This window comes from Phyllostomus hastatus, unplaced genomic scaffold, assembly GCF_019186645.2.
Source record: "Phyllostomus hastatus isolate PE091 unplaced genomic scaffold, TTU_PhHast_1.1 phas_contig_329, whole genome shotgun sequence".
Classification (NCBI taxonomy): domain Eukaryota; kingdom Metazoa; phylum Chordata; class Mammalia; order Chiroptera; family Phyllostomidae; genus Phyllostomus; species Phyllostomus hastatus.
In genome coordinates this window covers 5,966,155-5,980,997 of record NW_025333854.1, presented here as the reverse complement: position 1 = coordinate 5,980,997, position 14,843 = coordinate 5,966,155, and the positions used below count along the sequence as shown (strand labels likewise).

The 14,843-nt window shown below is 46.8% G+C and overlaps 1 protein-coding gene across 4 annotated transcripts in view; it reads left to right on the top strand.

The window, feature by feature from the left end:
* The window catches only part of NNT (nicotinamide nucleotide transhydrogenase), a 79,918-nt gene that overhangs the window by 30,361 nt on the left and 34,714 nt on the right, over positions 1-14,843 (top strand). For all 4 annotated transcript variants that reach the window (XM_045839871.1, XM_045839872.1, XM_045839869.1 and 1 more), the window contains exons 8-14: positions 5,541-5,674; positions 6,144-6,335; positions 6,893-7,046; positions 10,025-10,186; positions 11,228-11,338; positions 12,172-12,317; positions 13,570-13,765. In XM_045839871.1, the coding sequence (XP_045695827.1) occupies positions 5,541-5,674; positions 6,144-6,335; positions 6,893-7,046; positions 10,025-10,186; positions 11,228-11,338; positions 12,172-12,317; positions 13,570-13,765 (1,095 nt within the window). The remainder of the gene's footprint in view (positions 1-5,540; positions 5,675-6,143; positions 6,336-6,892; positions 7,047-10,024; positions 10,187-11,227; positions 11,339-12,171; positions 12,318-13,569; positions 13,766-14,843) is intronic.

Genomic DNA, 14,843 nt, shown 5'->3' with positions numbered 1-14,843 from the left:
AATTTCCCCTTAATATAATATCAGAGTCATTAAGAACTCTTTGTAAATAAACACATTTTAATGGTTTTATAGAATTTTCTTGTTTGAATGTACTGTATTTTATTTAACAGTTCTCTCAAAGTTGGGCTTTTTATTTTCAGTTTTTGTCTACTAAAAACAATACTCTAACATTTTTCTGCATTATTCCTGTGTCTGGATTTTCATGAATTTTCTCAGGATTAACCGGCTCTTAGAAGTGGGTTTACTGGGTGAATGGGTAGCAACATTTTGGCCAGTTATGTACTCAGTGAACTACACTTTTCTGAACAATTGTTTAGCTCCTAATCTCACCAATAGACTGTCTAGCTAATTGTTTCATTTCAATATTTTTATAATTTTTGACTCTTTGAATTAGAGGGACAAAACAAAGTATCTCACTTTTTTACTTACATTTCTTTGATTCTCACCGAGGGTGGACATTTTTTTTTTTTCATTTGGTTTCCATTTGTCTTTAAAATGACCAGTTGTGTTATTGTTCATTTATCTACTAGGATCTTAGTGTTTTGTTTTATTTAAACTTCTGTGACCTTTCAATTAAGTTTTTGTCATATTTATGCTTTTTTGAGGATTGTTCATATTTAAATCCATTGACGTTTTCCTTTGTAATTTTCCCCATTGCTTGAAGTTTAGGAAGTACTTTCTAATCCAAAGACTAGAGAGATATTCACCAAGGTTTCTGGTTTTCTTTTCCTTTTGGGGTTGATTATCTTATATTGGAATTAATTTTGATCCATAGAATGTGGAGGTTAGTTTGAAGCGTGATATTTTGTCTGGGTAGATTTCCCCCCGATACCTACCTCATTGCCTTATTCCCTTTGTCCCTTCCCCTGTGTGACGCCACATTTATCACATGTGACACTTCTGTCACATTAGCCATCAGGGCAACATAACACAACATTTTGAAATTGCCTTCTCAGCCTTTTTCTGTCTCTTGACCTATTCTTCTCAGGACTTGTTCATTCAGACTTCTATGTATTACCCTGCTTCTTTTTTGGCCCTGTTTTTTTTCCCTTCTGCTTTTAATTTTTATCTCTGCACTTTGCAGAATTTTCAAAAAACTAATCCACATGTGAACTCTGGAAGGCAGCTGCTCTGTTTCATTCGTCATTGTGTTCCCTTTCACCCTCATTTGATTTTTTAAATTACAAAACTAAGTCAAGCTCTTATAGAAAATTTAGGAGGTAAGGAAAAATCACAAAGAAGAAAATAAATTAGTCTCATCACTCAAAGATATCCTGGTATTGTTAAACATCATATTATGTAGAATTTAATAGAAGCTATATAGTATAAGTAATAGTTTGTATATGTATGAGTATACATATATGTGAGGCATTTATATATGTAGCATAAATGTGTTATTTTTACTGAATGGGAGCATCTTATACATACTATTTTGTTGCATGCTTTCTTTCTTTTTTTTTAAATCCTCACGGGAGGACATGCTTATTGATTTTAGAGAGAGGAAAAGTGAGGGGGAGAGAGAGAGAGAGAGAGGGAGGGAAACATCAGTAGGTTGCCTCCCACACATGCCCTGATTGGGGACCGCAGCTCAGGCGTGTGCCCTGACCGGGAGTCAAACCCACGACTCTTTGGTTTACAGGATGATGCTCCAACCAGCTGAGCCATACAGGGCAGGGCTGTTGCGCGCTTGTAAAATAACAATTCCATATCGTAAACATCCCTCTATAACTTAAGTAAACTTCTTAAACGTACCCAGAGTTATTTGACTAGACGCTAAATAAATTAGTCTATGTGAAAGAATCTGCTATCTTTTCCAAAGGGACTGGATTTCAGAGGGGCATGCAGGTGCGCGTGTGTGTGTGTGTGTGTGTGTGTGTGGACGCGGAGGGTGTCAGCAACCGCAAAACTGTTTTGCGGAGGTTGAATGAGTCCAAGAAGACAGCAGGCGGTACTTCAGACATTTTCTAGGGAGCCTAAGTGGTCTTGGCCACTGGCTGTCTCCTAAAATGGGCAGCATTGCAGTCCGGGGAAGGATCCTTAGCTGTAGATGTCTCAGAAGAAAGATAGAGTCCAGAATTTCGAGGGCAGGAGAAACCAGATGCCAAATCAACTTTGTGAGGGCGGCGGCCGTAAAGTTGGTGCAGTTAGAAGACAAGCCGGTGGACCCGGATCCCAGTGGGCTGTGGTCAGGAGACTGGTGTAAGCCACGCCTGCCTGGGACTGCTGGGTGCCGGGGGGTGGGGCGAGAGCGGGAACCGGCCAGAGGCTGGTTACTGGAGAAGAGGCTCTGGACCGCAGGTCAGCGGGGAGGGCGACGGCAGTGAACACACTATTTACCTGGAAAGAGCAGGTTTGTGCTCTACCTTTGCCACTTCCTGTGGCTACAGCCCTACGGCCCATGGTCGCAAATCACCGTGGAGCTGACCTGTGATTTGCGAAGACTCCTCAGATGTGTGTGGGATGCATCCCTGAATTCCCACGCTCGAGTAAAGGTTCGTTTCGTAGTGAAGATGTCTTTGTTGGTCTCCCGTGGAGGGTTCGAGGAAAAAAATACTTCCAGAGAATTTTGAGAAGTGATTAAACTACTAGGAGCTCAGGGCGTTGTCTTGGGGGAAAACATCTCCTCATTCTTGCTTTTTCTTGGAGACTCAGGAGACAGACCCGGAGGTCATCTGACACGCCGTGCGGCAGCCGGCCAGCGGGGCTGGGGTGGAGGGTCCAGTGGGGCGGCAGTGCGAGAGAATGTTCGACAGAGCCCTTCGACCTCAGCCTGGGGTCCCTCATAGAAGGAGGCCGAGGGTTTGGACTTGATCTTGGAAGCACAGAGTGTGCATCAGAAATAAAGTGGGTACTATACAAACATCCACTTGTGTCTTTAGCACTTCTTTTTCCACATGTGCTACCAATAAAGGCAATTTTTCTTTTAAAAATTATTTATTGATTTTAGAGAGGGGGAGGAAGGGAGAGACAGAGACCTTGATTTGTTGTTCCCCTCATTTGTTGTCCTCCTCTTTTTCACCCAGCCTTTTTATCCACTGGCTGGTTGCTGTGTGTGCCCTGGCCGGGGTCAGACCCGCAGCCCTGGTGAATCAGGCAGATACTCCAACCAGCTGAGCTACTCGACCAGGAGTATTTTTTTAAATCCCGTTTATTCCAATCAACGAGACAAAAACAGATTACAATGCAGATTTCGATTTGAGTAGGTTTTCATTTATAAAATGAGTGTTTTCACTAAAATTTTGTAGGCACGGATTTGGCAACTTTCAAACGAAGAGATAAAGATGATTAGCCTGCTAGCTCTTTGCTTTTCTGACACCAGTGCCACAAGTTTCTTTTATTTTTTTGGCACAGGTATTTACATTGTTTCATGAATCTTGAACATGTATGGACAGTATGGGCCTCCCTTGAACATGTGGATGTTTATGAGCTTGAAAAATTCTTGCATTTGGTGCCTTATGTTTTTTTTTTAAGATTTATTTTATTTTATTTTTAGAGCGGGAAAGAAGGGAAAAAAAGAGAGAGAGAGAGAAACATCAATGTGCGGTTGCTGGGGGCCGTGGCCTGCAACCCAGGCATGTGCCCTGACTGGGAATCAAACCTGCGATGCTTTGGTTCGCAGCCCGCGCTCAATCCACTGAGCTATGCCAGCCAGGGCGATGCCTTATGTTTTATGTAAGAATTAGCGAATGAATTTAAAGTGCGAAGTATCTCCTGAGGAGGATGTTCCGTGAGGGATTTTGTGTTTCTCTACCAGTAGATTCCCATCACCGGGCGTAAGGCCTGGCCCACCAGAGTGGTCGCTGTGTGCGAATGGAAGTGTGTGCGTGATCTCTCAGGCTTCTGGGGTTGCGGCACCCTACTGATTTCATTCACAGCACTTTATTCTCTCCTAATTTTATTTTATTTTATTTTTTTAAAGATTTTATTTATTTATTTTTAGAGAGGGAAGGGAGGGAGAAAGAGAGAGAGAGAGAAACATCAATATGCGGTTGCTGGGGGCTGTGGCCTGCAACCCAGGCATGTACCCTGGCTGGGAATCGAACCTGGGACACTTTGGTTCGCAGTCCGCACTCAATCCACTGAGCTACGCCAGCCAGGGCTCTAATTTTATTTTTTAATCACAGTTTACATTCAGTCTAATTTTGTATGAGTTTCAGGCATACAGCATAGTGGTTAGACAATTATATACTTTACAAAGTGGTCCTCCCGGTATTCCCAGCACCCAGCTGACACCACACATAGTTATCACAATATTCTTGACTCTATTCCCCCTGCTGTGCTCTACATCCCCGTGACTATTTCGTAACTACCAGTCTGTGCTCCTCAACCCCTTCAGCTTTTTTACCTAGCTCCCAAGCATCCCTCCCCTCCACCTCACCAACCCCAGCAACCATCAGTCTGTTTTCTGTATCTATGAGTCTGTTTCAAAGTGTTTATTCACCTATTTTGTTCTTTAGAGTTCATACGTAAGTGAAATCATATGGTATTTGTTTTTCTCTGTCTGACTTAACTCACTTAGCATAATAACTTCTTGGTTCATTCATGTGGTCACAAATGACACAAGATTTCATTCTTTTTTATGGTTGAGTAATATTCCATTGTGTGTATGTACCATAGCTTTTTTTATCCACTTGTCTATCGATGGGCACTTGGGTTGCTTCCGTGTCTTGGCTCTTGTAATTAATGCTGCAGTAATGGGTGCACATATTCTTTCTGGTGTTTTGGGTTTCTTTGCATATATTCATAGAAGTGGAGTCACTGGGTCATAAGGAGGTTCCATGTTTAATTTTTGGGGTGACTCCGTACTGTTTTCCACAGCGGCTGCATCAGTCTGCATTCCCACCAAGAGTGCTTGAGGGTTCCCCTTTCTCCACATCCTCTCCCGCACTTGTTGTTTGTTGACTTATTGATGGTGGCCATTCGGACAGGTGTGAGGTGATATCCCCTTGTGATTTTAATTTGCACCTCTCTGATGGTTAGTGACGTTGAACATCTTTTCACATGTGCATTGGTTGTGGCACTTCCTTGACTCTCTTTGAAGTGACCGTGTGCTAAATTAAGGTGGATGAGTAGAACAAGCAGGAAAACTGGTGACATTTGTTAAGATGATTAGGAATATTCCACTCTGTAGTTAATACATTTGTATCGAATATTCCCTTGACATCTGTGGTTTTCATGAATTGTCCAATTTGGGTGCATATAGTTTCCTTAATAGCTTATTATCGTGCTTTTTGAAAAAGAACAAGCAAAGTGTTTCTCTCTTCCGGAGTGCTACTGGGTTTAAGCCCTTTGGGAAGAGTGGTGCTTTGGTTCCCACGCTGCGCACAGGGCTCTGTCCTGCACGCCGGCCTCGCAGCCCACGGGCTCATTGCTTCCCCAGCAGAAGGACCAGTGTCCCCCACCCCCGCCACGTGGACTTGAGGCATCTCGGGGAAGAGTTCCAGTTCCAGACGTTAGCCTCCTGAATGCCCAGGGACGACGGTCATGCTCAGAATACAGTTTAAAAAATTATAGTTTGTGCTTTTCTTTTATTTCCTTAGGTAAAAAGGCCCCCGTCTTGTTTAGTCGAGAAATGATCGAGTCCATGAAGGAAGGCTCCGTCGTCGTGGATCTGGCCGCCGAGGCGGGCGGGAACTTTGAGACCACGCGGCCGGGGGAACTGTACGTCCACAAGGTACGGGGCCGCTGCCGTGGTTCGTGGGAGCCTGCTCGCGCCGTGAAGTGTTTAGAGACACTGAAGCCTGAGATGAAACGCTAGAAATAAAGATAGAGGCACATTTAAGGCTCCTTTTGGAATATGTATTTGTTTGTGAGTATGTGTAGGTATTTCTTTTTTTTTTAAAGATTTTATTTATTTATTTTTAGAGAGGGAAGGGAGGGAGAAAGAGAGAGAGAGAGAAACATCAGTGTGCGGTTGCTGGGGGCCGTGGCCTGCAACCCGGGCATGTGCCCTGACTAAGAATCGAACCTGCGATGCTTTGGTTCGCAGCCCGAGCTCAGTCCACTGAGCTACGCCAGCCAGGGCATATATTTCTAAAGATGCAGAATTTCTAAACTCGCCCTTGCCCGAGACTGGGACTTGTTCTGGAAAGAGTGTGAGCGTTCGGCCGCAGAGCTTTCTGACGGTGTTTGTGTCCATTTAGGGCGTCACGCACATAGGCTACACAGACCTGCCCAGCCGAATGGCCACGCAGGCCAGCACGCTGTACTCCAACAACATCACCAAGCTCCTGAAGGCCATCAGCCCTGACAAAGACAACTTTTACTTTGAAGTGAAGGATGACTTTGACTTTGGTACAATGGGCCATGTCATCAGAGGGACTGTGGTGATGAAGGTAAGCAAAAAGATCTGGTCCTTCCTGAGTTTTCACTGTAGGTTTGTTTTGGGTTTTCTGCTCATGGAAGAGTCCTGTTCTGGAATTGAGATCTATTCTAATAGAGTGTTGTTATGTTGGGTTTGTGCCAATAAAAGTTGTTTGAAAATGTGGAATGATTTAAATATTGCAAAGATATATATATATATGTATATATATATACATATATATGTGACTCACCTAAAATATGCATTGCTTTTGAAAAACAAATAAAACAAAAAATCAGAATTGAAAAAAGTAAAAATGAAGTGTTTTCTCAAATCCATCTGCTTTTAAGGGTTTGATCTGTATTTTCCATGCGTGTTTTATGCACACACAAATTACAACTATGCCTGTGTGTGTAATAACAATGTTGTATATTTATGTACACATGCATTATGTATTTATATAAAGTGATAAGCTATGCATTATTAGAATTTATTTAAAATTATTTTTAAAAGAACATTTTATCCTCCACATTGTATATTTTTGAAATACTGGGTTGACTTCAAAAATGCTGTTTTTCTGGTTTCTGTTAGGATGGCAAGGTGATTTTCCCTGCTCCCACACCCAAAAATATTCCTCAAGGTGCGCCAGTGAAGCCGAAGACCGTGGCTGAGCTGGAAGCCGAAAAAGCGGCCTCTGTGACTCCCTTCAGGAAAACGATGACCACGGCTTCCGCCTACACGGCAGGTGCGGGCCCCGCTCGTCCCGACGTAGCCGCGGTTCTTTGACTTGAGAAAGTGATGAATTCACTGTCGACACTGTTAAGTGAAACACTCGTGCCCATCTTTGGATTGCATTTCGGAATCGGGCCTGTTGGGAGCACTTTTTCGTGCACGTGTTCTTTGCCCCGCCCCCTTTGGGAGTGGAGATTGTGGGGATTCGCTGGCCGGGGCGATAGGGGGCGCTGTGCTCAGCACTGGGATGAGTGTGTGTGAAAGACTGTACAAGCTAGACCTTTCCTTTTAGAAAAACATCTTACATGTAATGGTTACTGTTTTTCTCTGCATCAGGGAGAGACAGTAATGATGTCCATCAGGTTGTGCTGATGTTGGGTGTGTGGAAATGTGGCTGCTTGCTTGTGGGCGCGTGCGTGTTTGGTGGTTTATCGAACCGCGGTTGCGATGACCCGCACAGCTGGGAAAGACTAGGAGGGGCCCAGCTGCTTCTGCGGAAAGCAGGCCCGCAACAGGGGCATGCAGCCTTTGGACGTTTGAACTGCTTGCCCGGTAAAAAAAACAAAAACCCAGTTTTCAAATGCTTATCTTTTTCTTTATAATTTAATGTCAGTTCCTTGCTTTTGAATCCATCTTTGTGAAAACACTAAAGAATTACTGTGATGTAAGGACAGATACTCATTCTGGCTATGAATTATTGAGTCTGACATAGGGATAGTTGATATTATATTGGTGTCTCTCCCATAGGATGAATGAAAAATGTTTAGACCTGCCCTGGCTGGTGTGGCTCAGTGGATTGAGGACTGGCCTGCGAACTGAAAATTCATCAGTTCGATTCCCAGTCAGGGCACATGCCTGGGCTGCAGGCCAGGTCCCTGGATGGGGGCATGCGAGAGGCAGCCAGCTGATGTATCTCCTGTACATCGATGTTTCTCACCCTCTCTTTCTCCCTCCCTTCCCATCTTTCTAAAACTAAATAAAATCCTTTAAAAAAATGTTTAGGCCTGCTTAGAGCCAAAACAAAAACCAAACAAAAGCAAGCTATCCAGAATTAAGGACCAGCACCAGCGGAGAGAATTCTTGTAGCCTCAGCATTCTCCCCACTCCTCTGTGAGGCCAGCTGTTGTAAAGCCAAGTACGTAACTAACTCTCCTTGAATAAAGAGCAAGTCTCAGCAAAATGACCAGAAGACTCTCTGGTGGTGAACATTGTGAATAAACGGGGCAGTGTCCCTACTTGCACTCACTGGCTAAAAGAAAAGAAGCCAAATTTTTGTAGTGTACATGGAGAGTATTATCGGAAGCATTACGAGTTGCCATCTGTCTTCGAGATTCTTGAGGAAACACAGAGAGGCATGCACGATGATTTGTTTTTCTGTTTTTTTTTTTACATTGGTTAAGGCAAAGTTATTGCATTTTCATGGCTGTGGCAATAGCATATTCCAGGGAATAAGAGGATGGCCTTATGTTTGTTTTGTTTTACCTTGAACTTCCTCCTTTGTGATAAAAGCAAGTATTTTTATTGTCTATGTGTTGAGGAATCTATTTGAACAGTATGCTTCAAGGAATTTGATTTTCTTTTTTCCTCTTTTTTTTCCTCTGCCTTTCTCTTTTTCCTGTTTTATACAGACTATAGAAATAGCACAATCGGCATTATTACATGTATTATAGAAAGGATATTAGTTTCTTAAGTAGGTGATAGGAACACCTTCAGCCATGTGATTTCTTATCTTTTTCCAGATGAGAACAAAGAGGTTTAATAACTTTGCAGGTGAGGATACTGTAGCACAGGGAGGTTCAGTAACTTGCTTGAGATCACACAGCTAGCAAGCCGTAGAGTCGGGATTCGAAGCAGGCAGTGTGGCTTAAGAAAAGGTATCCTTAACCCTAGCCCTGCACCGCTCCTCCCCTGATTCACTGGAATCTGCCATACAATTCTACCTAACTCTCCCTCCAGAGGATTCCCAGGCCCTGCGGGAGAAATCTTGTGGGTGAGGGAAAGAAGAAATTAAAACTACAGTTTTATTGAATAATTGCAGGTAAAATTAATGTTCTACCTGCACCACTTCTAGAGAAATAGTTCATATCAAGGGGGAAAAGGAGCTCAGTCGGGAGAAGTAAGTTCCAGCTCCCTGGTCACCCATTGTCCTCTCATGTCTCCTGACCATGGGGCCAGCCCTTCCCTCTCTCCCAGAACTGCTGTCCACATGTTTGCCGGCCGGAGAGGCGATAATTAAAGATGCATGTTCAGAGCTGACTGTTTGTATTCTGCACATTCTTAATTTAATTTGTGTTTTTTTCGCCCCCCTTTTCTTTGTGCACTCCCGTTTGCTGACTCGGTGCTGAGGCTGGAGCCGGCTGCCCCGGCCAGCAGTCCGGCCCCGACTCGGGAGCCATTGCAAAACTCTGTCCCCGGTGGGTGGGAGCCATGTGTGCTGGGGAGGTGCCGGAGGAAATGAAATCCTTCCCACTCTTTTCAAACCCCGCTTCCTCAGCCACATCCGAGGGGACATAAAACTGTCCTCGCGGAAGTCCCGTCCCGTGAAGGTGGTGTCTTGCCCAGGTAGAGGGAGCCTCGGTGGGTCTTCTGTAGGCCTGTCATTTTGGGATAAAGACACTTGTGCGAACACACGTGGCACCATCTTCAGGGAAACCTAAACCAGGGAAGGGAACGAGCCACACAAGGGAAAACGTGCAAACAGTTGCACGTTTATAAAGGTGACTCATAAACTTGAATAGATCTCTACAGTGTATTTTATTTTGAGGCTTGGTGGACACGAAGGTGAGTTGTGTTCACGGTACCTCTCACCTTGCCTCTGTCCCCCTTCCCAGTCACGAAATGTGTCCAAACTCTGCTCCTTGCTGGCGAGTGGGTGGACTCGCAAAGCACTGACTGTGCCACGTCTGTTTCTGCGTGTTTTGGGGGGTGTGTGCTTCTCACGGTCCACGGACACCTGCCTGTCAGCTCACCCTCCGCCCTCTCCTTCTCCAGGGCTCACGGGGATCCTGGGCTTGGGCCTCGCAGCTCCCAATTTGGCCTTTTCCCAGATGGTGACCACCTTTGGCTTAGCCGGCATCGTGGGCTACCACACCGTCTGGGGAGTGACCCCCGCCCTCCACTCACCGCTGATGTCCGTGACCAATGCCATCTCAGGTTTGTTAATCGCCTTCCCTCGTCCCGACTGCGTTTCATGGGTGTAGAGCGCTCGCCATGAGGTTGGTGGAGTCTGTGTTATGGAGCCATGTGAGGTTATGGAGTCTGTGTGCGCACCTTGTACGGGTTGGCATCGGGGCTTGTGCTTGGCGACGTGGGCTCCCACGGGGCCCTGGGGTGGGCAGGCTGCCTCCATTTCAAGCCATGCAGGCCGCTGTTACTGCCTTCAGTTATGATTTCCTTCAAAGCAAGGATTCCTCTGATAGCATTTGGAAACCCGTGTTTCTCCTAAGATCACAGCCGCGGCATCCTTTTGGGGCCCTTAGATTCAGCTAAGCTTTCCGAGTAGCCAGTGTACTGTGAGCCACCCCGGCCCCAGGCTCCCGACGCTGATGGGACAGGAAACACAGCCGGCCGGCAGGGCAGCCTCTGGCGTCTCTCTTGGTGCGAGTCCTCACAGAGGCCCGTGCCACCATCCACACCGCTGCCCTGGAGCTGTTCCCTTCGGCCCCCAGCAAAGGCTCAGTTCTAAGGAATGAGACCCAGTGCTTACAGACATGGGAGCTGCCCTGCTTGGAAGCGTCCTGGCCCCAGGGGGCCTCTCTCGTAACCTTGTTGCAGGCATAGCTTTCGGGATCTCTGCGGGGATAACGTGTCCAATTCCAAGAAGCACTGTCCTCGGGAAAGCCCCTCCCTCACCATGGCTTCCACAGCGCTGATTCCAGTCTGGGGTAGTTCCTTCCAGTCCTGATGCAATCTTCCCTCCAGGGGCCCTTCTTACCGTAGGCCCTGTGGCCTGATAACCCTGTTGATTCATGTCTTTATGTCGGGGAAGCAGAGATACAAAAGATAAGGGAAGGTCAAGATTTTGTGCCAAAGGAGAAGGGGTTTTGTTAACTCTTTGCCCAGAAGAGTCCTCCAGTGGGGATGGTGTGTGAGAACTTTCTGCCCTAGGAACCGGTGCGCGCGAGGCCTGACCCCTGTGCCGTCTGGTTGGCGGCGTCACCCTAACCGTTGACCACCCTGCTGCTTTCTCCACAGGGTTGACTGCAGTTGGGGGGCTGGCGCTGATGGGAGGACATTTGTACCCTTCCACGACTTCTCAGGGCCTCGCCGCTCTTGCCACGTTCATATCCTCGGTCAACATTGCAGGTACGACGTCGGCGCAAGAAGCCGCGGTGCTGTTTTGAGTGGGGACATGAGAAACGAATAGAAGTATGAAATAGGCATTCCGATGTTAAGACTTTGTGCCTTGAACGGATGTTTCACTCAGACTGTAAATGCTGTCTGTGAGGGGAAATTAGTTTGTTTTGCCTGTCTGTGGTTTTTAGGAATGCTTCATAAAACCCCCAGGGCCCCCCAAAACACACAGAGGGGTGTCTGGCTGCAAGTTAGCTGGCCAGTTACTAACGCATAGTTTGGCGCTACGTTGATGAAGCGCTATCGCCATCACATCTCCAAACGAGTGTAATTTGAGATAAAACTTGAGCCTTTTGCCTTAGCCTGGCTTGTGTTCATCTCTAAAATCTGAAAGCCCAGCACATACATCTGTGCGTGAAACTCATTCGATGTTATTTTGTAGCTAAAGACCCTTTAACGGGTCCAAGAAACTTGGTGCCCGTTGGTGTGGTCCTTTTTGTTTTTTTCTTTCATTACAGGGTTTATCAACCAGGGTAACCTGCTGGAAGATAAATCCTGGCCTTTCATGGGTTGCATTGCTAAGCTGTTTGAAAGGCTATTTACTTGTAGTCATGCGGAAATAGTTGGTTCTGCACCAATAGCCAATTTAGGGGATTTTTTTCCTCCTTCAATGGAACGGGCTTGAGTAATAAAACAACTTCCAGTGTTGATGGCCTACAATGTTACTCAAAAGGATGTTTATCTATAGATGATAAAGATGTGCTTAAAATTGAAGTATTGTAGCTCTTTAAGAAATCATGTTGCTCAATACGATGACCTTTGTGTTTTCTGTTTACTTTGCTAAGGTGGCTTTCTGGTGACTCAGAGAATGCTGGACATGTTTAAGCGTCCCACGGACCCCCCAGAATACAATTACCTGTATCTGCTCCCCGCCGGGACCTTCGTTGGAGGATATTTAGCCGCCCTCTCCAGTGGTTATAACATTGAACAAGTAAGAGGCTCTTTGGAAAGTTTTGTTTTCACCACGTTTTCTTCCCCTAAGTAGAGTGATGGGACAGTGTCATCACCGACGTTCAAACTCCATCAAGCAGATACCAAAACGACTCTAGAGACATGTCAGTCAAGTGAGACGTTTCCATCCCCGAAGAGTCAGGGCCGTGGGTCCTGGAGACAGGTTTACCCGCTAACTGGATGCACAGGTATGGTGTGGCTGTGTGTCCATGTTTTTCCACACCTTGGAAGAGACGAGGAAGTTGTTAGTCTTCTCTTTATGTGCCTGGCTGGATTAGTGGAGGGACATGAGGAAATAATCAGTGACAAATTTGAAAAGCGTCTGTTACTAAATACTATCAGTCCTTTTCTTTCTTCCCCCCTACAATTTCAGTACATCATCTCTTTTTAAGAGATGTTATGCCAATTAAGTTAACAAAGGTAGTTTAAAAACACATGCTCTATAGAAGCACACATAATCAAGTTGAACTTTGAAAGGTCTAAATGTAATTACAACACTCCACTTTGAACTGAGCATTTTCCATTTCTTCGCCATGACTGGCACTGGGCCGCGGCCTCCCTGACAGCAGGAAAATCGGGTCCCCCCCCCCGACTCCTCCCATTTCCGGCACGTGGCGTCTGTCGAGTGAACAAAATCTCTTCCGACGACACTCGGAGCTGTGAGTCAGAGAGGGGCCTGTCTGACCCAGATTTGCTGCTATTTGCTGATCCATCCGACCTTGGAAAAATTACGTAACCCCTTTAAGCTTTGGTTCTCTCACTTGTGAAGTGAGGCCAACGAGTCTCTCCTCCCGCGGGTCTCAGGGGACTGAGTTGCAGCATCTGAGATGCGTGTGGCCTGGTCCCCGGCACTTAGGGCGCCGGCGGTTGCTTCCTTTGTGGCATTTGGTTGGGTCCCGTAACGACATAATTTAGGGTTAGGTGCTTTTCTGTGCCTTGTGGGTTTGATTGAATCCCGAAGAAACCGATGGACACGGGAGGTATAATTGCAAGTACGATGTCCTTAGCATTCCCCGTGGACGGGAGAGTGTATTGAAGAAGTGGAAGAAGAGTCCGTGTTGGTCTCTCTGTTGCCTGGATTTAAAGTTGTCTTTGGAGAACCCTGTTGGCTCAAGAGGGGTCCTCCCTGTGTTAGTACACTGAAAGTTTTGATTGTCTCTCTCTCTCTCTCTCTCCCCCTCTTCCCCCTCCCTCCCCCCTCCTTTCCTCCTTCTCCCTTCTCCTTCGGGAAGATCATGTACCTGGGCTCAGGCCTGTGCTGTGTTGGTGCCCTGGCCGGCCTTTCCACCCAGGGGACTGCTCGTCTCGGCAATGCCTTGGGCATGATCGGTGTGTCCGGCGGCCTGGCAGCCACGCTGGGAGGCCTGAACCCGACCCCCGAACTGTTGGCCCAGATGTCCGGGGCGATGGCCCTGGGCGGCACCATAGGTAAGCACTCGTGGGCTTCGGCCTCTGCGTGAACCTGGGCCCGCCTCTTAGGCCGCTCTTAACTCTTATCAAAGTACTTACTCAATTAAATGTTTTGAAGTGTTTGCGTTTGAATGAGAATTATGCCAACTCTGATGCCTTTTCACCAAAATAAAATGCATTGTATTAGAAACAGAGGTAGTAACGCTACAATACTTTTCTAGATGATCGTTTTCTATCTCAGCTCCCGAGGTCACCCCTGTCTGTTGTGTCTGCGGGGCAGAGACACTGGGCTCACCTCCTCCCCACCCCGGGCTGCGTGGCCCCGTCAGTGGCTTGGATTCGGCCGTGGTGGCTGTGTTTGCACCATGGACATCACTGAGTGCTATCCATCTGGGCTGCTTTATTGTTTCGCCGATTGTCCAGACCTTAGAAAGCGATGGGGAAAGTGTTAGCTATGCAGCTTAAACCGGAAAGTGTGCTGTGTCTGTAGCCCTTACGGCGTGAACGGCACAAGAGACTGAGCCAGTGTCCCTCCGGTGTTCGCAGACTGGGGCCAGACCCAGCCAGGTGGTCGCCACGCGGCCGACAGTGAGTGACGTTCTCACGTGCGTCTTGTCTCACTTTCGTCTTACTCCTCACTGCCGACAAAAGTGTCAACCCAAATTCACCGGGAGCCATTCTCGGTCATCGGCAGACACTAGGTTGGCGGTGACAGTCGAGTCTGGCCAACCCCAACAAAAGCAATCTGTGAAAATCAGCTGGCCATGTGCAATTTACAGTAAAGAATATGACTGTGTATTTCATTATCACTCGCAAACGGTGTGCTGCACACCTCTATGTCCGTGAAGGTCGAGCGCATATCTACACACACAGATGTTTTTGCCCAAGGCGCTGCTGGTTAAACACTTACCAGCGCCCTGTTCTTCGGCCCCCTTTACCCTGGCTGTGCCTAGAAAGACGCTCGCAGGATGACCTCTGCGCTGTGGGTCCGGGCAGGAAAACCCTCAGGCATGAACTTAGCCCCTTTACATGACCTAGCTAGAGGCGTGAAACTCCCTCAGCGTCTCCCGATGTGGACATTGACTCCCCAGACGTG